Raw genomic sequence first — 23,902 nt, 5'->3', positions numbered from 1 at the left:
AAATAATAATAAAAACAATAAAGTGTCTCAGTAATGTGTCTGGGTCCCATCTGGTGAACATTGTCATGATTCCCCAAGTCTTCTAAATTGTAATGGAGGATTCCAGCCCCACTCATTTAGAAGATTATCCTTTATTTGGTGCTTTGATGGCAGTGGAGAGCACTTTCCATTACATCAGTCCAAAATTAATATAATTTTTAACTCCTATGTCCAGGCATTGTCATCTTGGAAGGATTTAATTGGAGCTAAACCGTGACAGTAAAATATTAAAAACCAGATCTCATCTCTGAGTGGATTAGGTGTTACAAATTCCTTCAAATTGTTACCTTTAAGTAGGTACTGAAGCAGTTTGAATGAATAGCTATTTTATTAATGCTGAGTTGTAATGCCAAAATGAGAATATTTAGTCTGTAGCGTGACACTGAAATTCTGCATCAATAACAGATGATGGGGTTTACTCTTTAAAACTGGATCAAATTGTGGTTTAAGAGTAAGGCTGTATTGGCAATGAGGTGATTTCAGTTACTGTAGAAATGGGCCTCTGTTGAATGATTGTTGTGTACTTACTGAAAGTTTTTCTGATTGTGTATGCAATAGATCAGAATGATAACATGTCATTTGGTTTATTTCATATAGCTTTAGATCATCATCAATTAAAACGTGTCCCTTGCTTCAGTCTATATCAATTAATGTGGCTATTATTAACCCCCTGACTACTAAAGTCTGCATGTTTAACAATGACACATTTATTTCATATTATAATGCTGTCCACAGTCTAACTCTAATGTGGCAGTGATAAAATGTTGGTTCTCCTCATACTTACCTTACATTTCTTAACTGGATTATAAGCTGATTAATAAATGTATTTATTTATTAATGGTTCAGTGGTAAATAACTTTATTTGTAAGTGTGTGCAAGTGTGGAAAAAATAAGCTAAACAGAGATTTTATCACTCTGGCAATGTGTGCAATATAAGCTTCATTTTAGGAGAGTCATTACTTTTTAATTCCTCATATAGGAATTATTGGTTTATTTTGCAACATAAAACAATAAATTAAGTATAAAATACTAATGAGCAGAATGAAGTATAAGCTGAAGAAAAGCTAAAATGTAATGTGCCTACATGAAGACACAGGGTCTGAAGAGGTAAAATGAAAAAAACAAAAAAAAACAAAACTATGTAACAATGACAGAAAAAAAACTTGACTGAAGTTACTAGTAGGGCTAAGCAAATAGTGACAATTTAATTTCAATTACAGTTTCCTAGTCCAACAATTTTTCGAAACAATAATCAAAACCTTGGATATGAACGAAATGGCTATTACGTTGCCAGAAAATAACAAGTAAAAATGTAAAGTTTTTAAGTAAGCTACCTGATTTAAACCTATTATTATTATTGTTATTTTAATTGAAATCGAATCATCTTGTGAGTCACAAAAAGCTAATGGAGTTACACTTTCAAGAGTTGCTTACCTAATGTTAGGTGCTTAGTTAAAATTAATCAAAAATATTCAATTTAATAAACTTAAATAAGAGGAACATGTCACAGAATTTCAAAGTGTTCAATTTAGTAGAATCAATTTGAACATTCAATCAATCCTTCAAAAGTGCCATATTATACAAGTAAAAAGTAATAATGCGGAGGAGGGGAGTTCTACGAATTAGGAAGAGAAAAAAGTATCAGTGGTCTCCTTCTCTCCATTTTTCAGTTTGGAACATTACTCCCAATTCTTCATGCAACATTTTAAAAACCATTTACTAAGTGCTTTTCCACTTGATAACAGGTTCATAATCAGAGACTATGTGGTAACGGCTTTGTATTATTCCGAGGCGTACTATTGATTCAGATTCCACAGCTGAAGCGCTGAAATTGCGGTGTTTCCCACGGCCCCTGAAGGCAGCGGCAGATGCGGGTCTTATTTGTTCTCTCCACCAGGAGGGCGTTCCGCTGAAGAACATACGAACACACTGTGGTGAATTATGCCGGCGTACGTGCGCACTGATTCATATTTAGATGCTGCCACAGCTTAGCTGTGGTCTGTGTTTTTGAACCCCGGGCCTTCCTTGATGTTAGCCTTCCTGGTGGTAACACTGCCGGGGGAAAGGCGACAGAGGAGGCCAGGCCCGAAGACATGGAGGCTAGCCGTCCTTGCAGAGGGAGTGAGCTGTAGGACGGTAGGCGCTCTCTCTCTCTCTCTCTTGCATTTCTTCCTCCGCTAAGAAACAATGAAAGGCAGACAGGACAGGTTATAGTACCTCTGCTTAGAGGGAGGGGAGCTTGAAACCTTTCTACCACCAGTTCTCCTTCAGTTTCAGCTTTCGGATGTTTTTTTCTGCCCGTCGTCGTGAAAAAGCCAATTTTTGAGTTTTTTCCTTATCCACACAGACAATGATGGTGGTGGCTGCAAGTCTTTTTGGCTCAGTCCGGGAATGGCTGGTCTCAGAGGTTTACTGGACCGAGAAAAACATCACACACTTGACGTTTTAACAGTTTTCTGGCTTTATTTCATATCACAGTTTCTGGCATCCAGTGTCCTCAAACGTGACACATAAATATTTAAGCACTATACAAATAACATTCAGGATGAACACATGCACTGTAAACACAACGGGTGCTGAAGCCAGATTCATCAGGTTCTTTAAAAAAAAGTCTCCTTTGCATAATTATGATTAATGTAATCACTTCAGTGTGCATTTAAAATAATAATTCAATACTAAGTGTGAATTTTAGTGTTAAAAATATAAAGAGTGCATGATTGAAAGGGGCTAGGAGAGTAAATATTTGGCTAAACGAACCCTAAAGGGAGTAAATAGGCTGATATGCATGGCTGCTTATGCAAGACTTATTAAGTTCATGTCAGCAAATATTTGTTTTGTTTACTAGACAAATTTTTAAGAAAAAGGAGACTTAGTTTTGAATGAATGTCTTAAACATAACGTATGATCTCTTTGATTCAGTTAATTATAATAACTGTAATCAGCTTTTTTAGTTTAATTCAATTTTATTTATATTGGGCCAAATCACAACAACACTCGTCTCAAGTCAACCTGCATTTTAAACAAATGCAGGTATTTGTTTAAAAGATTATTATAAACTAGGCGCACAAATGTTTTAGTTAATCTAAAAAAAAGATTAAAATTAGAATTTGGGAGGAAAAAAGAACATAAAGCTAAAGTAAAGTAAAAAATGTGCAGGACATGCTGGATCTGAGTGAGCTACATGCAGAAGGTACTTTTGTTGTGATATTTGATCTTCACTTCCTAAAAACCGAATTGCAAAAACATTAAATGGAGCACTGAAAGTAACAAATTAAATTAAAACGAAACATTTTTAACACTAATCTAAGCAAACCCTCTTTGGAAACTAAAGAAAACTTACTTAAACGAGAAAATTAAATAAAAATAAGGCAGCACAGTGGTTCAGTGGTTAGTTCTGTTGCCTCACAACAGAAAGGTTTGAATCCACTGTCGGGTATTTCTGTGTGGAGTTTGCCTCTCTGGGTGCTCTGCCTTTCTATCACACTTATAATGCATGTTAGGTTAACTGGTGATTCTGAACTGGCCTCAGGTGTGAGTGATTGTCTGTTTTTTGTGTTAGCCATGAAACACTGGCAACCTATCCAGGGTGTATCCCGCCTCTTGCAGCTGAATAAGTGATAAGCTCCTGCCTCCGCTACCTTGAATTGGTTAAATAGCAGAAGCTGGATGGAAAGAAAAATTAAATGATTCTAACCCCGTGCCCGTTTGTTTTCATTTTTGTTAAATTCTAGATTACGCTGCTGAGGATAGTTAAGGAAATACTCGATCATAACAATATAATAGAGTCACTGAAGCTTCAGGATATCAGTGTGTCCAGTTAGACCAGTGTGAATCCTTTTACACTCTAACAAAAGTAGAACTAGAGAAAAATCAGTCAGCAGGGATAAAAAGAGAGCATTGGTCTTGCCTTTTTGGGGAATTGTCTCGTTGCCTCTCCGCTGCACCTGCTGACACTTTCATTTGCACCAAACCAGGTGAAATGATTTATGCTTCTTAACTGGACACATTAATATCCCTGAAGTTAAAATGTGTTTGTATTAAACTGTGATGATCCAGCGTTCCCTTAATTCTTTGAGCAGTGTCATTTATCACAGCTTGGTAATAAACCCAGGATGACCTCGTGCCAGCATAGTAATGTTTTTATATGTTATTGATCCACAATATGTCTGCAATAGCTCACAGATGTTATTGGTATTGGAGGATTTGTTAATATAATTCCAGATGTTTGTAAATAATTCATCCGCAGCGGATGAAGATGGATGGATGTTTGTAAATACAGAACTACAAATTCAAGCACATCATCAAATTTGTTTATATTTGAGCAACTCTGGCCAAATTTAAAACAGCTGAGTTTCTGAGAATTTCTAAAAGGGGGGTTGGAGGGCCTAGGGCGAGGGGCTGGGTACACCCTGGACAGGTCACCAGTCTTTCACAGGGCTAACACATAGCCACAGACAACCATTTGAACTCACATTCACACCTATGAGCAATTTAGAGTTTCCACTTAATGCATTCCCACTAACTGCATATCTTTTAAATATATATTCTTAAATTAGTTGTTGAATTACACATTTTATTTGGTGCTTTCTGCAAATGGTCTAATAACCCTAGCAAAATAATTTAATTAGCTGCCTGTCTGATGAGTTTGTGGTCTCACAGATGGACTCGGATTCCACAGTCTGCATGTTGCGACGGCACACGGGGCAGTTTTTCATCTCCTTAGATAGATCATCCAACTCACAGCAGATCTCCAAAACAGAGCAAAAACTACTGTTGTCAGCTGTGGTAGCCAGTAGAGAGTCTACAGCTAAATGATACTGAAGACATCACAACAGAAAGCTGCCCATAACTGTAGGGGATCACAAAATGGAAAGGGTGGGGTGTAGCTGGTTAATGGTGAAATGGTTAAATGAGCCAACAGATGTACTTGGTTGACCAACCCAACCTACTTTATATGTAACAAGCTGAGGTCATTTAATAAGTAGGGCTCTGTAAATATTTGATCATGTAATTAATAAGGTCAGTGATCCATTACAGTTCTCCAATCAGTTTAAGGCTGTGTAATTACTTTTGATGTAATTAGAAAGCCAGCATGTAATCCCATCCTGAAACAAATACAATATATCCAAATTAAGGTATTTCAATAACGTGTGCTATTTTGGTAGAGGTATCTGTTTTCTGTTTTATTAGATGTTCTGTTTTTTTCTATGCTGTCAGTGGTGATTTCTGAGCAGGGTTGGCCCTCCTAGTATGGACCCCGGCCACATCGGAGGGGATATGTCACCTTTGTATATGCCAAGAAAGAGGAAGCCTGTTCACTCACTTTCAAAAAGTGGAGTGCAATGTCCAGGTAAAAAAAAAAACACATCACACAGCAGCGTGCATCCATCACTGTGGCCATTTACACTGGTAAAACTTGGTAATTTCATCTTTTTAATTGTGTCTTTTTTAATACAATTTCACTTTTAAAGCTGCTGTCCAGCGAATGCCAGAAAGAGCCTGTGAAGTAAATACAGTTGGGTACTCAGAGGTAAGAATACACATCTATAATGTAAAAACCTACGTTTTTTATTGTTTCTGAGATAGTGTATGTAAGGAGCAGGCAGTCCTGCTAGCATGAACGCTGTGACTGTGTTTCCATTTTCAAGTGTGGTAATAAAAAATCAGTTAGCTTCATGCGCACAGCTGGATCTCTGCTTCACAGTTTTTTCATCGACTGTTTTAGGGGGATGAGTCCCAAACTGAAGACGGAGTAAAGATGAAGAGAACTTACAGTAGGAAAAGGTAAGAGGCTGGTTAACCTGGTGATTATACATTGTACTCTTATATAAGTCATTCACAGTAAACAGATATCATATCTAAACAAGTACACAGGTTTCAGTAAAATACATCATTGTTGATAAGTGCAATGCCTTTTAAAAATCTGCATACAGAATTCTTTTGTTTAGATTTCCTAATGAGATGAGGAAATTCAGCGTTTGCACTTGCTGCTTATCCACATGCAGATATTAACCAAATGGCTGGTATAGGTTCAGGTAGAATGAGCTATGGATCATTCAGTTTTGAATATGGTGTTAATTTAAGGCTTCAAAAGCAAAGCACAGGGCAAGGAAGTTCAAGAACAAAAAAGGAAGTCTTTGCTTTGCAAAAAAAATTTGTTACACAGAATAAACAGAGTGAAAAACATCTTACAGCAAGAAGTGAAAGGACAGAGTCTGGTACATAGAGAGTGGCAGACACAGTGAAGGAAGGACGCAAGATAAAGGTGGCAGATTAAAGAGCAAGTAATCACTCTGGCAGGAGGAAATACACAAGCTCAGGAAGCGAAGGGTGTGAGAGGATATGTGAGTATAAAATGGGAAATGATAAAAGAGAGAAAAAAGAAAGACAAAAAATGACCTGGGTCTTTAATTTTTCTTTGCACTGAAAAACTAAACAAATGGGAACACCCATCATTAATGAGTGATTAATGAAAATGAAATAAGATTAGATCTAAAAGAATCATAAAACCCGGCTCCACTGTTGTGCTCCTTCTTGGTTTTGGCTGTTTAAACTTTGTTTAATTAATTAATTTAATTCAATTTGCTACAGAATTTATGTGCAAAGTGCTTTTTTAAGTGCTGCTCAAAAGCATATATGTTTGTATTATATTAATAAACAAATAGTTCATTTATTTACCTGCATTCTGTTCATATTGTGCAGTATAGCAACTGTATATAAAAGATGAACCTAAATATTGACGCAAAAGGTGAAGTTGCTTGCACCTGTATTCTTTATAATGGCCTGAAGGGGGATCAGATTGGATGTAGCCACTAGGGCTGTGCGATATGACAAAATCGTGACATTAACACGTATATTGTTTCATGTTGTACTCTTCATTTATTTTGTGTTGTTGCAAAAACATAGGGCTGGGCGATATATCGAGTTTTTTAAAAATATCGATATATTTTCATACGAGATATAAGATGTGACAATATTGTTTATATCGATATAGTCTATGTTACGTTATAATTATACTTGTGCAGCCGCAAGTTCGCCTCTCTTTCGTCTACTTTTGTCTCTACGCAACATTACTCGGCCTCGCCTCTCTTTCACTGAACACAACTCCCCCTCCTCCCCCATAGCTTCACCTGCAGGCAATGACAAGATGAACACGGCAAATCTCCGTTAACGATTTACCGCAGATCGCCCCGTGCGTGGGGCTGGACGGCGTCAATGTGTTAGCGAGCTAACCGCGCTAACGAGCTAACTGCGCTAACGAGCTAACAGCGCTACCGACATAAATCCTTTCATTTTCTCAAAAATCGACAGTGCACCTTATGTATGAATTCTGGTTGTGCTTATTGACCCGATTTTATGTGCTACACGGCGCTCAGCAATCTGTCAAAAAATGTTTTAGTACAACTTTGGTAAGCTACGAAGCTGCAGCGCTTGATGGATTGTCGGAGCATTACGGCTACCGAGGAGCCTCGCGGAGTGATACGTACTCTGCTTCAACATAATATTACCGTACTGTGTGTGTATAAGGGCCATAAATGGCACCTGTTAAGAGACATGGTTACAAAGAGGATTTCAAACTCCAGGCTATCAGTCACACAGTAGAAGTTGGGAACAGAGCAGCTGTGAAATCTGTCTGTCTTTGTTATTATGCTCATTGTCTTTTAGTTTACATTTTGACTGCACAATTGTGAGCTTTTTGTTATGCACAAAAACAACATTGTTTTCTTTAATTTATGGAGCATTATTATTTAATAAATGCTGATAATTTATTTTTGAGTAATTTCTTCATGTACATCTACGCTGTATGTTAATAAAAGTGCCTGTGTGACATCTGGGACACAGCTTTGACTAAGAACTCTCTTTTTGTTCTTACTTTATGGCTTTAAAAAGAAATATCGAGATATATATCGTATATCGCCATCCAGCTAAAAAATATCGAGATATGATTTTTTTGGGTCATATCGCCAATGACAATTCACTGTACTTACGATTTCCCTACAAAAACACACTGTTTACTGCAATTTTTCATTGCTTCAGATGACAGTTTGTAGTAGTCACTGAGGCACCACAGAAGGACCAGCCAAAACTAATCGAAGAACTTATTTCATCATAACAAGAAAATCATTGCAAATGAGCTGTGTCAGACACATGAATGATATCTAAGTTATTCTTATTTGTTTTCTTAAATTAAGGGGCTACCTCTGTGTCATGGACATGATTCGGTTATGAAAAGCCTGACACGGTGTAGAAAACTGTAATGTGCCGGTTATGAAGCAAACTGGTCGAAAGATTTTACAAATGAGAAGAAAAAAACAAGCTGTCAGGTGCTCAAAATAGACCTCACTCTCAAATGTTACAACAGGTTTTTCCACATGGCACGCTATATAATAAAGACTCACAATATCTATTAATATATAGTAAAGTTATGGTTTCATGTGTTGGTCAAAACACTTGACTCCAGGTACGCAACTCTCAGCCGAAAACAAGTGTATTTGCCTCATTTATCATGAGTCCAAAGTATTGCAGGAAATCCAGAACGTAGCATACAACACTGCAACAACAGATATGTGGACGAATTGAACCATGCATGTCTGTATGATTTTAACGGTGCACTTTATGAGACTGGACACTCGATGTTTACAGACTGGGTAGTTTCTAATGACCATTAGTACTTTTGATGTAGTGGTTACAGAAAATCCACTATATTATTATATATCTTTTATTTACACCCTCTGACCCACACTACAGTTAAATAATCTGTTCAGGACCAAATGAGGTTCCTGTCTCCATCAGCATTTAGAAACTTTTAATTTAAGTTTTTTTTTTCTTTTATTAGGTATGAGGACCTCCAGAGTGTTTCCCTGGGAACAGTAGATTACTCGACAACCAGCTGTTCTGTGATGTCATCAGATGGCCTGGCCAATGGGTCAGACCCAGGGTCCATCGGTCCGCCCACTGCAAGGCTCCCTCCAAGACTGGTCGCGAAGGATGTTTGGCCTCAAGGCCCAGAAGCTAGCGGGGAGCAGTCCCAGCCTCATGATCAGAGCTGGAACTCCAGCAGGGAGCGAGGACCTGACGCCTGGGCTCCAGGCAGAGACCGACCCCAGGACCAGGTGTGGAACTCTGGCAGAGACAGAGGGGGACACTCCAGTCAGGACCAGATATGGATTCCAGGCAGGGACAGAACTCAGTGTGGGCCGGATCAGTCCTGGATGACAGGCCGGGAGCGGGGTCCTGATCAGGGCTGGGCAGCTAGCAGAGATCAAGGACAGGATCAGGCCTGGAATGGAGGCAGAGATCCAGGAAGGGACCCGGACTCGTCAGGACCGGAGCAAGGGTGGGGTACTGGCCGAGGCCCAGATCAAGCCTGGAACAACACAAACAGGGATAGAGAGAACGTGTGGAGACCTGGTAAAAATGACCATATGGACTGATTTTGTTTTGAACACTGTGAAATGTCGTAAAATAATATGAGCTTCTTTCATGATATCTGCAAGCTACAAGCGAAAACCAGAACCTATAACACATGTGCGAGTGACAGCTTATAAGAGAAGTGCAGGCGATATATGTGCAGAGTAGATGTCATCATTTAGGTTATGATTTTTGATTTTGTCTAATTTTTAAGACTTGAACATGAAAAAGGTCCAGAGGCCAGAGATGGAGCCAAGCCCCGCACCCAATAACTTCACACAGCCACCAGAGGGCAGAGAATCCTGTAAGTTTTCAAGGAGTCTGCATTTAATGCATAACTGAAAACTCTATATGTTACATTTCTATCTCACATATCTGTTTCATGCTGCTTTTTTGTCTTAAACTGAATATTATTTCCTTATTAATAATACTTAGGACTGAAGTAACTTTATAAATCAGAACTATAGTTAGACATAAATCAGGAATTTGAAAAGTTGTTTCACAGTTTGTCCCTAACCATTATGGGAAAACAATATGAGGCCGTTTTCTCAAGTGCACCACCTTCCTTTCAGTCTTGGCAGCAGTACTATCAGCCACTAATTTGTTTTGGCAGAGCGTCTGGCACACCATAGCCAATGACTGTTTCACTGTTTGATCAGAGAATCATTACAGAGAAGCATTTTCCCCTCATTGTAACTTATCGTGAGGTTTCTCTAAGAGCCAGGCTTTCTGTAGCAGGAATGCTGTAATCATAATTCAACAACCAACAAGCATTCATGCATTGAAAAGAAAACATTGTATATACTTGTATATATCTGTGTATCTTTTATCTTTTATTTCTAAAGTAATTCAATATAAAATTCTACATGCTGCTAATGGAGAGATGACAAACTTTGGCAGCAGTCTCTGCATCTAATCAATAAGGAAATTTGACCTTATTAAATAATAATTATGATAAAATAGTATAAAAAGAAAAATAAGCTTGATTGCATCCAGTCATTCAGTGTGAATCTTGCAGGTTCAGATGCTGCCAGTGCTGGTCAGGCCTCAACAGCTCAGCCGAACGAAGACCAGAAGCCTTCAATCCTGCCGGCTAAGAAGGAACCTCCTACTTATCCTCCAGGTCAGAGCAGCAGCTGTTTACCACAGATTTATGTGATTTAATAGAAAGTAATCTTATTACACTATGTTTTATGTGCACTTCTTTGATTGAAACTGTCAATAGGCTTTATCTGACTGCATTTTTCTTGCTTCACACAAGTATGAGTTTTAAAGGGGATTCGGGGGGGGGGGGGGGGGGGGGGTGGTATTTTATCTTGATTTAAACTGATTGTAAGAAATTGAAAAAGATCTTGCTAAAACTTTTATTAAATTTGAATGATTAAAAGTGGGTGCTGAAGATAATCTGTGATTTAATCAAAATATTATTATTATTATTAAAATAGGTAAGGAGTAAGCTGCTTCTTTTTGTGAAGCTCTGTGCGTCGTGTAAAGTTAAAAAAAAGGAAAAGTTGCCTATTTGTTGACATCAACTAGGAAGCCAAGAGGAACGCTGGCAGCTCCAGATTGTTGCCAAAGGAAGAGTCACCTGTCCAAAGTGTAAAAGTGTGAGCAGGAAGACTGTGGAGGGGCTGAAGAAACACATGGAGAACTGCCGACTGGTGAGCCCTTCATGCATAATAGTGACATTAGAGTTTTGGACCATCTAGCAGGAGCCTTCTGCTTTACTGTTTCTCCTGGAAGACTCTAATAATTAGTTATTACTAGTAATGACATTATTTGGAATAATTGGAGTAAATAAATTATGCTTTGTATGTTTTTTTTTATAATTTTTTCCAGGATGTCAATTTTCTATGAAACACATTCTGCGCTGAAACCAGTTCACACACTCTTCATATTAAGCATCAAGTTTTTAAAAAATGAATGGGTCTGTAGTGTGGTTTGTGCTTTACATTTGCACTGGGAAAACCTAGTCTGACTAATATTTCCATAACATAAAATCTGCTTGTGTTCTTTCCTGGTGTAAATGTTTACCAAATGAAAAAGTCACTGTGTCACTCTGTTATCTGTAGCAACCTTTTACCTGCCAACACTGTGGGAAACAGCTCAAGTCTTCAACAGGGATGAAGTATCACATCATGGCTGACCACAGCCACTTGGTAAGACTACTCAGAAATAAACATTTTCAGTCTTAGTTTAGTTTAGTTTAGTTTATTATGGTTTTACTGAGTTTGTTGCTACCTTTTCCTGCTTTTGTAGCCTTCAGCTGATGATGCCAAGGACCTGGATGATCGTGCTATAAAAGACAAGCTACGTAAAATCCTGAAGAGATTGGGCAAATTAAAATGTTCCAAAGAGGTAAAATTTGCACGGATTGTGCTGTTTTAAGAAAGGAGATTTGATGAAAGTAAGATAAAAGATTAAACTGGTGGTGTGAAAAAATGTGGGGTTTTTTTCTTTATAGGGTTGTAATGCTGCATTTACCAGCATCATGGGCTACGTGTATCACATGAAGAAGTGTGGAAAGGAGGAGTCTGAGCTGGAGAAAATGCTGCTGAACTGCTCTCACTGTGGGAAGACGTATAAATCCAAGGCTGGTCTAGAGTATCACCTGAAATCAGAGCATGCTCCTGTGAGTCATATATGTCATCGAAGCCACTAAATACTATAAAAATTGTAATTCGTTAATACTCTTCATTCAAATTTAAATTAATAGACAATTAGACAAGATGCCAGCCTTGTTTTATCACCTGTCCTTTTAATTCGAGTGTCTGTGAAACTCTTTGTGCCTCATCTCCATTAAGTTTATTCTCTTGGTTCATCCAGACACCACAGAAGACTGAGGAAGATGAGGCACTGAAGGCTCAGAGGGAGGCTAATCCAGAGAGGACGCCCAGCGGCAGGGTGCAGAGAGCCTCGGCCCAGGTGGCCAACTTCCACCTGGCTGAGATTGCCAACAATGAACTGCCCAAAGACTGGCCCAAGAGGAAGTTTCAGTCCGACCTGGTACCAGATGACAAGAAGGTAAGAGAAGATTCACTAAAATTGAGTTTGTACTAAACATAAATGCATTTCTTCTTTCTCCTGACGCTCTTTTCAGTTGAAATATGCCCGACCCGGCCTCCCTGCCTTCAGCCAGGAGGTGCTGAGGAAGTGGAAGAATGAGGTGAAGCTGCAGAGGAAAGTCCAGTGCCCCAACCAGGTAGAAAACAACAAGTCTTATTTTTACCTGTTTAATTGAAATCAGCAGACTTATTTATTTTCTTATCTGAGTAATTGGATCAAGATGTCAAGAACAAGTATAATTAGCATAACTTTGCTGGTTCGATCCCCAGCTCTGTCTGGCCTGGTCATTGTGTCCTTGGGCAAGACACTTCACCCTACTGCCTACTGGTGTTTGTTGGCCGATGGAGCGATATGGCAGTCTCGCTTCTGTCAGTCTGCCCCAGGGCAGCTGTGGCTACAACTGTAGCTGCCTCCTCCAGTGTGTGAATATGAGAGTGACTGAATAGTGGAATTGTAAAGCGCTTTGGATGCCTAGAAAAGTGATATATAAATGCAATCCATTATTATTATTATTTTTTCAATAACCTGAAATGTTTCTCTTTGTAAATGTATGTTTTTAAAGAGATATATGGAGATATTTTATATTTTATTTTATGTCATATATACACTGTTGCATTGGTGAACATTCATAGTAAACATGGCCGAAGTTTCAAATAGAGAGGTCAGTGTATGTACAAGTAATCCCTGTGGATGTGTATGATGTCAAGGGGAGCAGATGTCCATAACATGGTTAACACAGTATTCAAAGCCCATAATATAACAGAATGTGTGTCGTCCTCAGGGTTGCGGTTGCACCTACACGAGTGTGTCTGGACTCAAAGCTCATCTGGGACTCTGCACGAGGGTTTGTCTCTTTTTTTCTTTGTTTAGGAAATAACAAACCTACAAACTTTCTAGGATTAGCAATACATTAAATGACACCAGGTATAGTTAAGTTGAAACTCATCAATATATTAGCATGAAACCCTTCTAATGCTTCATCTGGACCGGCATTTACATGTGCTTTTAGTCAGCTCCTCAATCATTTGGGATGATTCCTGTAAATTAAAGAATGAAGTGTTAAATTTGTAAAAGCTGCTTTGAACAGAATTTTGAAAATGTGTGTATTTGTAAAATTATTCAGTCAGTTACTCAGACCATTAAGTGAAATATAAAAGTCAGTGCACTATGCGCAGTTAATACTTTATATGCATTAAATTCTTATAATCTTTTCAAGGCTGCTTTTTCCTGATCTGATTTCAGGGCGACTTTGAGGCCGGTAAATACAGATGTCTGATCTGCAATAAAGAGTTTAACTCTGAAAGTGGAGTGAAATACCACATCAACTCTGTCCATTCACAGGTAATGAAAAGTTCACAAGTTTCTGGCTTGAGCCTTTTTTTTGTAACTATATGTAGATGACATTGCCATGAATGCATATACTCTATATCAGGGGTTGGATATGAGCAGCTCCATAGTGTAGTTGTTTAAACTCATCAGGAAAGTTTTTACTAAAGTCATGAATAAAGTGATGTCTCAGACTTACAACAGCAGAATCAGATTTCTTTTTGCAAACAGACGAGCTGCCCCCTTCTGGCCTATAATGCAATAAATAATAAATAATGCAAGTTTAGTGTATGTTATATAATAGCACCCCTTCGTGCTGCATGTATCTCAACAGGATTGGTTTGTGACGAACAAAAAAGCCTCCAAGAAGTTTGAGAAGTTCCTTAAAAACCAGCCCAAAGAGGTCGTCCGTAATGTGGATAAGCAGACTGTTGATCAGTACCACCATCATCACCTGCAGCATCATCCTCATCATCATCAGCAGCAGCACCATCAACAACACTCACATCACCACCATCATCAGCAGCAGCAGCACCACCAGCTCCAGCACCAGCCTCTGCAGCACCCACTTCAGCCGCTGCATCACCTCCAACACCAAACTCAGTACCTCCATCCAGAGAGGCAGAACCTTCCTCCACAAGTGGACCCCCAGCCCCAACAGCCGATGCTCCAGTACACCAGTTTGGAGCCTCCTCCGGGGCCAGTGTGGGTCGATATGGACCACAGAGGAGCCGTGCTGGGGCCGGAGCAGGCCCCGATCGAAATGGAAATGGCTGACAAACCTGAGGAGGACAGTGGTGGGATGGTGAAGGATACAAGGAGAGGGAAGGAGGAAAAAGGAGTAGATGTAGGGGAGAGGGGGAAGGCTGATAGGAAGCAGAAGGATTGCTTCACTTTCGGCGGTAGCAGCAGAGGCGGAGGTTGTGGGCGCAGCAGTAGCAGTAGCAGCAGCAATACCGGCAGCTCATCGAGCGAATCGGAGGTCGAGCAGCAGGAGCGGCAGAGACAGATTGACCAGTGGAGCCTGAAACGACCGGGCATCATGGGCCTCTCGCTGAGGCTGGAAAGCGACAGAGAAACATTTAAAAAGACCTAAAAAAACACACTTTCCTTCACATTTCAAATGTCTGCAGCTGATTTGAATGGAAGTAGAAAAACGGTGAAGCGAGAAAAACGTCTGCATAAGTTTTCCACAAGACAAACCTGTGAGACGGCAGCTGAGACAATTCTGTAACTGATGGAGATGTGTTGCATCCACCTTTCGGAAGTGACGGTGGATGCCTTGAAGACATGTTCTCAAGCTGTGAGCGTGGAAAGCTCAGACTGCTCGTTTCCAGAGGCTGTTTCTGTCTTGAAATGGTTGTCGTTGTATAACCTTGAGAAATGTAGTTTATCGTGTTTATCTGTAACAGATTGTTTTCACCAACTTTAATTGTCTTATTGTTTTAAAAGGTTTCATAAAACTCTTCTTGTCTTTCATGTTTTGATTTAAATGGTAAATGGCCTGTATTTGTATAGCGCTTTACTCAGTCCCTGTGGACCCCAAAGCGCTTTACACTACATTCAGTCATCCACCCATTCACACACACATTCACACACTGGTGATGGCTACATTGTAGCCACAGCTGCCCTGGGGCGCACTGACAGAGGTTAACCTGAACAGAGACTGCCAGGTGGAGTGTTTACTTGTAATTGTCTAGTCACGCTCTCTGAAGACATTCTGTGCCTCTCGAGTATGATTAGTATAACTTCATACTACTCATCACTTTTAATTATGACTGATCACCATCCTTGGTGAAGTAATGTTGGAAATGACAGGATCACTGTTCACTGGCTTGGATTCTTCTGTCTGTCTGATGTTGTTTTCATTTCAGATTTTTTTTATATAATTTTGTATTTAGTTGCCATTCTTAAGTGAAACCTGCTGCCAGTTTACAGACTTTTTGGCATGTACATGTGAAATATAAGTAGCATTGAAGCAAATCTAATGTAAAAGGAAAGAAATGAAAATAACATTGTATCAACCAACACTTTATTTCCTAAAGTGTACTGGAAACATCAGTACTGTTCTTATTAAGTGCAAAACAGCTTAAGCAAGTAATTGTGTCCATTGTATGACTGCAACTCATATCCATCAGTTACAGAATATAATGAGCAGTCTGAAACCACGTATCACCAACACATCTGGAAATTCCCTCCTAAACTGAATCTCTTGTTCCTGATAATGTTCTGATAATTTCTTGAGAACTTGAAGGCCATATTACACATTTATTTTCTTATTTTGCTTTTGATATTAGTGAATATATGGCACAAAATGTCCAGTTTTTCGCTATAATCACTTCTAAACCTCTGGTAAAGATTTCATGCGCATAAAATCAGTAACATTTTCCTTAATCCTGTGAACAAACTGACAAATTAACCAAGCACACAGCCTCCTTAGTGGAGGTAGCTACAGGATGTACCCCCGGTTAATTAAAGCTCTGTTCGTGTAGGATTATTTGATGTAACCTGTGAAGTCGGAAACCTTAGAAAATTTGTTATGTACCAAGAAACAGAAACAAACATAGTTTAATTTGTTTGCGTAGAAATTAACCCGTGAGTGACATGGCGTGATTTTTTGTTCTTTTATTTTTGTTGAAATGTAAGAATCCTTTATTTGCCAAAACCTGGTTCAACGTCAGCAGTTAAAAATAATCTTAACTCAAGTTATGCGCGTGTTGCTTTATTGGCTTTATTAGATAAGTGCAGTGAAGAGTGACAGGAAAGTGGAGGGAGAGAAAGAGGTCAGATTCAAACCTGGGCTGGCCGCTCCCAGCAACACAGTGTATGGTGACCTATACCAAAAAAAAAGAAAAACATCAGTAAATGTTAAAAACAACTATTTTGTCTCTTCTTTATTTCACATTTTTATGTCACATTTGATTATGTTGTGCAGACCTTCAGTCAGAGTGCATGCATCCTCCCAGCTCTCCTCCACTGACATAAATGCAGCTGACTGGGGTGTGATGAATGGAAGCTAACTGTCATGTAACATGAAGGATATTCACTCTTATTTAACCGACAGCATGTAGCCTAATGTTTATGTACTCTGTGTTTTGTATCTCCTACAGTGGGAAATTGTCATGTCAATCAGTTCTGTGATGTTTTCCTATAAATGTGCATATTTCTTTACAAATTTATTTTGAATGTATAAATGTGTTTAGTTCTTGTTTCTCTCATTTCTTCTGCACTCCCATAGAGCTGGATAAATGAACCATTTAACACAAATTGTCTCTTAATCAGTGAAATTATGTAAAATGAAAAACACCCATGACTGTATTTACTGTGTTTGATTTTCTTTAAAGTGCTTTAACTCTCTTTACCCTCCATCAGATGCCTTTAGGATGAATAGCTGGTGTTGTTTTAGTCTCAAATTAGAAAACGCATAGTTTTTTATTTTTATTATTGTTATTCTCTGTTAATTTTAAGTGTTGGTGAACATTTGGTTCTGAGTTGTGTCAGGACCTCTGCATACTTACTTGCAAGTCTCTTTTTTTTTTCATTTTTAGACTGTTAAGACTGAAAAGTCTTTAAAACATTAATTTTACTTTAGTTTTATATCTGTCTTTGTCACTAACCACTGCAGATTTCTTTTGATGGTGTTTGTACGTATGAGGGAAATAATTATAAGACTTAGTTTCTAATCTTTGTGGGTTGTGATCTCATGAAGTGAAGCCAGCATCTACCTTCATGAGAGATTGCGTTTTCTTTGTGGTCACTTTATTAGGTACACCTGTCCAATCTTAATTTGATTCAGTTCAACTCTCCGAATGTAAAGCCTACTTTCTGTCTAAAATATTGAGGGTTTGCTTAATATATGAATTATTTTGTATTGTAATATGATGGACGAGAACATTTTTATCATGTTGAGCTCTATAATAAACACAATAGCACATTTCTGATATTCTTCAACATAATCTACACATAAAAGTAGATTTTTTAGAGCCGAAATAATTTACAAGATAACTGATACCGATAGCTGCTGGAGCCAAAACAGTAAAACTCCTGTGACAAAATAGCTTGAATGAATTAAAATAGCTCAACAAAATAGCCCAATTAAAGAGAAAACAAATGAGCTCAATTAAGCTCAACGGGTAAAATTATTAATATTTCTCCTTCTTTTGGGTGTTCACTTTCGGGGGTTACCACAGCACATCATCTTCCACATTCTTAGCCTCTAGGTCAGGGGTAGGGAGAGAGCCGGTGTCCTGCAGGTTTTAGATCTCACCCTGGGTCACCACACCTGAATCTGAAAATGATTAGTTCATTACCAGGCCTCTGGAGAACTTCAAGACATGTTGAGGAGCTCATTTAGCCATTTAATCAGCAGTGTTGGATCAAGGACACATTTAAAACCTGCAGGACACCAGCTCTTGAGGCCTGGAGTTCCCTACCCCTGCTTTAGGGTCACACCAACAATCTCCCTGTCCATCCATAAAACTTCTCTGGGTTTTTCTTTTTCCACTTACCTTTCAGCTCCATCATCATCATCCTTTCTCCACGGTCCCTGCTCTACACGTCCAAACCCTCTCAGCATTACCTTTCTAACTTTGTCTCCAAACCTCTTAACCTTTGATGTACTCATTTCTAGTTCTGTCAATCCCCTAAATACAATAAAAGAACAACAATACAGTAGAAAGCTGAGAAGAATTCAGTTAAATAGATCACATTCAGTAACTCAAAATAAAATAAAAGTGACTTCCTAAATGTAGCAAAAAGTGTATACGTACAGCTCGTTTATGATGCTGAAAAGGGTCATTTGGGGTATTTCATTCAAAACTTTCCAGTAATGCCTTACAAAAGCTTATTACTCCTAAGACACTTCTGAGTCACCATGACCTACTGTACTGTAATGCTACTCTGCTACAGGTGCTGCAAACAGTGCTGATAAGGTGAGGTGTTGATGTTGTGGTTTCTTCAGAGACCTAAAAGTGTGGCTTACAAAATATTAAGCAAAGATTAGAAGGACTGTGTAAAAAATTAGACAATTTATGTTTTATTATTTCTCCCCCCCTTTTTTATGGCAGTCATATTTATAATAAACTTTGTTCTCACCCTGCATGCACGTTGGCATGTTTCACAGCACAAATGAAAGCAGACTTGCATCAGCCTTTTCTATTTGACTAAACGTTTGACATTTAATAACTGAAGCTCTGCATTTTATGGGATAACACCGAAATATGTTTTCACCATAACAAAACTATTAAGGTCAGTGTGGTTCAAACTTTGCTTTTTCCTGCTGTCTTCCTGTCCTTATATTGTAGACCAGCATCTGTTAATGCTGGAGCACAACTCTGACATCTAGTGTGAGTTTTTATTCTAATTTTTTCTGTTCCATTCAACTGGAAACAAGTAGTGAGGGGCGCTCAAGATTTCCATTTGATATTAGTAATGTAAACATGATTTGATCTCAACCTCCTGTTAAGTGATTGATTTCTAAGAGGTTTCAGTTCAATGGTCATACTAGAAGTAATGCTGGGAGCAGAAGTAGTTTATTGTTGTTGAAGTGTTTTTAATGAACTGACAAATGATAATGATGAAAACTGATATCTTGTGACTCAACTTTTAACCCTCTTCAAAAAAAACAACAGTTCGATATCCTGTATTGTCCAGGCCAGATTTAAATAAAGGTTCAGTCCGTTAGTAGCCATGTAACATCTGTAAACAGACCAAGTGACTGATTTTTTTTAATTTTATGAGACATGATTTTTATTCAAGTGACAACATTTATTCAACCATTAACACCACATTGTTTTTTTATTAGAAGTTATGTGCTGCTGTTGCATAGTACTGGCAGTGTTATAACAACATAATAAAGATGTATTCATGCTCATTCTGTGTCTTAATAATACTGAGTGGAGGCTGGCATAAAGAGTGATAGGTGAAGGATTAACCCCACTGCATTCCCCAGTAGAAATGCCTGTCTTAATTCATATCTTTTAAATCATGGCTCTTCTTTCTTGACTGCAGCAGTGGTATTCACATCTCAAATCATCTCAGATTATTGCTCCATCGTTGAAACTTTAACCCGACAAATTTGGGGTTTGCGCTTCCTTGACATCTTATTTGAACTGTGGCTGTGCATCAGGCAGGTTTGAGGAGTCCCAGTCCCAGGCTGCTGGACACTGGCGCCACCGGCACCAGTGTCCAGCATCAACAGATATACAGGTCCATTTTCTTTACTAAATGTACCTGTTGTTTACATGTTTGAAATAAATTAACAAACAACAAAGTTAATGTCATTAACCAATTAGGACCAGAATAAAACACAGTGGACCTCTAGACGTCATTGTCTCCAAGGCCAAAACAACAAAAACAAAAAAAAACAACTGAGGCCACACTGTCTGTACAAAAACAAAGACTACAACTACAATGGCTGAGCTCCCCGTCTGACCACAAAACGGGAAAAACCGCTGAAACAAAAATGGCAGAGAGCCCCTATCTGCTTCCACTGTGGATCACTACAGTCATCATTGTAAAGGCACACCTTTACTCACAAGTGCATAGCGACTGTCCCCTGCCCAAATCACTGCATCTCAAAGCCCAGAGAATCTTGAAAGAAAAAAAAGAAAAAAGGGCATGGCATTTTGAGATGGCAGTCTTTATGCAGTGGCTGACGAGCTGCAACACATCTCAGTTGTGCTTATGAGGCAGACCTGGAACACAGGAGGAGGAGAAAGAGCTCTCTCACACAGGGAGAGCCCCTAGAGGTCAGCGACCATAACGCATACAGGAAAAACAAATATCCATCATGGACAGCCTGCTGTGCTCTCTCCCTCTCATCTGCCCATTCTGATTTTGACCCTTCACCAGTACATGGCAGTATTGAACGGAAATTCGGTTAATTTATTGCTTGGCAGAGGCCATGACAGTATCTCAGTGTGTTACCTCTAACTGTGCACAGAATATAATAAAATAAAAACAACTTGTGAATTTTACTCTCAGAGCTGAATGAGGAAAAACAAAGGTGTATACCATATAAAATATTTGAAGTGAATTGTCTTGTTAGATAAAGATAACCGCACAGAAAATAAGGTTTTGGTTTGTAAATATGAGAAAAATCAAAAGTTAAATGTTTTAAACATCAGTGGAGTCATTTCTGTGCTGGGTCGATGTTGAAGGTGTTGATCTGTAGAGTCTGACCCTACACACTGCTCCCCGGGCGCCTGATTGGTGGCTGCCCACTGCTTCACTGGGTGAATGGGTTAAATGCAGAGAGACAAATTTCCCCACGGGGATCAATAAAGTATACATTATTATATGTTGCGTACTGAGGTTATACCTCATTATGTCAGTAGATGGAGCTGTTCAAGCCCATACACAGCTCAGACATACATGTGAATACAGGTTCAGCAATATGAGGTGCCGTAAGGGACATTATTACTGAAACGCTCTCACGCACTCCACTGAAACCCGAGGCATTTCAGCTGAACAGGAAGTTGTTTCCTGACAAGGAAACTGATAGAAAAGTGGTACATTTCAAACCACTACAAGGATGTCTACTCAGCAACCTGCTAGTATATGGAACGCCAGGACTGCCATAATGAATTAATTAAATACACCAACCTTTTTTTGCACCACGGACCATTCATTTATGGCCGACAATATTTTCACGGACCGGCCGTTAAGGTGCCGTGGATGAATACAATAAAATAAAACCAGTACCAAAAAAAAGAAAGAAGGTTTATTCATTACACATGGGAAAAGACCCAGGGAAACAGTTAACAATATAAGCGATATAAAAATAACGATTAAAAAATGATAAAAACCTTGAAAACCACGAATGTCAAACTCAAGCCTCAACTCTTGTGGCCCGGTGGCGACTCACAGACCGGTACCGGTTCAGGGACCGGGGTTGGGGACCGCTGTGCTAGTAGCCTAAGTGAAGAAGCTGCATTACTTAACAATATATTAGCTTCCTTGAATCCAGGAATGAATTCAAGGTGCAACGCGGAATTCGGCAAGGATGTCCTATTTCCCCTAAGCTTTTTATATTGGCAACTCAACTGTTAAAACTATTAATCAAGAATTCTAACGACATACAAGGAATATCAATTTTTAATAAAGACTTCAAAATAAGTCAATTTGCAGATGATACATCTATTTTTTTTGAAAGATAAAATTAGTTGTATCTAATTTGTAAACTGATCCCACTGCCTCTGCTTCATTTGATCAAAAACTTTATGATGTACAATAATTTTTCATCAGTGCTTTCTAATTTATTGCTAGGACAATGTCAGTTGTTTGATAAAAATGCAATAATAAATGTATTAGTTGTTTCTTCAAAGACAAAATATTTCATAGTTATGACAGAACGGTTACATGGCATGGATCTAATTTAGTTATTTCAGATACACTGGATTAAGCATTCTTGAAATTTATGAAATAGCCTATTCTACCTAAAGTTAAAGAAACACACTTTAAAGTCATAAACAAAATTAATCCAGTGGCAGAATTTCTAAAAAAAAGAGATTTGGCTTTGAGGTGGGTCAGTGTTCTTTTTGTACTGATGAAAATGAAACCATAGATCATCTTTTTTTTCTATGTCCTATCACACAGTGCTTTTGGTGCGACTTTAAAAATAGGTTTTCCCTCAAAATTAATGATGTGCAACCATTTGAATTACATCATGTACTTTTTTTTTATATAGATCATCTAGCGTCGGGTGTCTCAGACATTATTAACATCATCATACTTTTGAGTACATATTATATCCATTGTGCTAAATGGAGGAACGCTGAGCCTTCTCTCCGTGGTTTTATTAATGATTTTAAGATATTTTTTTCTTTGCCAAAAAAGACAAACAGCAAATAATTAACCAGGATATTGCCCGTCTCCTGCTATTCTAAATTTTGACTTATGCTAAAGCTAATATATTGTTAAGTAATGCAGCTGCTTCACTTAAGCTACTAGCAGGTTGCTGAGTAGACATCTGTGTAGTGGTTTGTTTGAAATCTACCACTTTTACCTTCAGTTTCCTTGTCAGGAAACAACTTCCTGTTCAACTGAAATGCCTTGGTTTTCAGTGGAGTGTGTGCGTGCGTTTCAGTAATAATGTCCCTTACGGCACCTCATACTATTGAGTGTTCAGACTCACAGTGTTTTCTTCAATCTGTGTTTTGTGTCCTGAAAAGACAAAACAAAAAAATTATAGAGCAAACAGTAAAACTCAAAGCTTTTTATGTATAAAGTTTCATCTGTGAACTTTCTCACCTTTAGATTTTGTCCACGTGTTGACTGTAACAACAGATATTAAGAGTGCTGCTAAACCCACAGACACAAAGATGCATCTCAGCAAATACAGACAATCTGAAAATGAGCAAAAATATTTTGGCTTCAACTTTTTGTTCAGTGCAAAACTCAAAATATTTCAAATGTTTTAAAAACAATCAATTTTCTAACATGTAGTGATGAGGTTTGAGTGTTCTTTTGCACTGTGGAGTTTTTAGCTACAGTATTTATTCTAAATTATAAATAAACACCAACAATGGAAAGGATAAAAGTCAAGTAAATGTGTTTAAAAATATATTATTAATATTATTTATTTTTTGTCTGTCATGGAAACAAAACAGATGTCTGTCAAGATTGCACACAAAGAGAGAGATTCAGCTACTACCGTCATGTTCATGATTATTTGATGCTGTTGTCAGTGTCCCCTCTGATGTCTTTACTTCTTCTTTTGTTGTCCATATGTTTGTTGGTTCTGTTGTTGATTTTCTTGTGGTGAACTTCACTGTTGTTGATGTTGCTATTTCCAAGTCTTTACCTGAATCTAAAAGAAACACAGAGCGTACGGTTAATGATTTGACTTTAGATGTCAGTAAACCACAACTGAACTGGAAAGATTTAAAACATGTAACACAAAACACGGAATCTCTCCACACACAGTTAAGAGTCAGTCTGAAATATAATACATAAATAATTATAAATATATAAATATTTGACTTTAATAAAAAAGAGATTCAGTCTCGACCTGCTGATTGATTATTTGATGCTGTTGTCAGTGATGTTGTTGATTTTG

General features: G+C 38.3%; 1 protein-coding gene across 1 annotated transcript; it reads left to right on the top strand.

Annotated features, from left to right (window-relative positions):
- Positions 1–1,901: 1,901 nt before the first annotated feature.
- On the top strand, positions 1,902–17,778 carry znf512 (zinc finger protein 512). The gene is made up of 16 exons (XM_004568401.3): positions 1,902–2,175; positions 5,257–5,389; positions 5,511–5,569; positions 5,765–5,823; positions 8,876–9,450; positions 9,665–9,754; positions 10,469–10,573; positions 10,987–11,111; positions 11,523–11,609; positions 11,710–11,808; positions 11,915–12,082; positions 12,277–12,474; positions 12,551–12,652; positions 13,298–13,360; positions 13,759–13,857; positions 14,177–17,778. Exons 2-16 carry the CDS (start codon positions 5,290–5,292, stop codon positions 14,936–14,938), a joined length of 2,691 nt encoding a protein of 896 aa, XP_004568458.1. The 5' UTR covers positions 1,902–2,175; positions 5,257–5,289; the 3' UTR covers positions 14,939–17,778.
- Positions 17,779–23,902: the final 6,124 nt, after the last annotated feature.

This window comes from Maylandia zebra, linkage group LG15 (assembly GCF_041146795.1).
Source record: "Maylandia zebra isolate NMK-2024a linkage group LG15, Mzebra_GT3a, whole genome shotgun sequence".
Taxonomy (NCBI): Eukaryota; Metazoa; Chordata; class Actinopteri; order Cichliformes; family Cichlidae; genus Maylandia; species Maylandia zebra.
Note: the sequence above shows the minus strand (reverse complement) of the source record. Positions and strands in the feature narration are given on the sequence as shown.

Coding starts and splice junctions, on each gene's coding strand:
- znf512 (XM_004568401.3), top strand. CDS start 5,290: ATGGACCCCGGCCACATCGGAGGGGATATGTCACCTTTGTATATGCCA. Junction 10,574..10,986: donor ACCTCCTACTTATCCTCCAG/GTCAGAGCAGCA, acceptor GACATCAACTAG/GAAGCCAAGAGGAACGCTGG. Junction 13,361..13,758: donor ATCTGGGACTCTGCACGAGG/GTTTGTCTCTTT, acceptor ATCTGATTTCAG/GGCGACTTTGAGGCCGGTAA.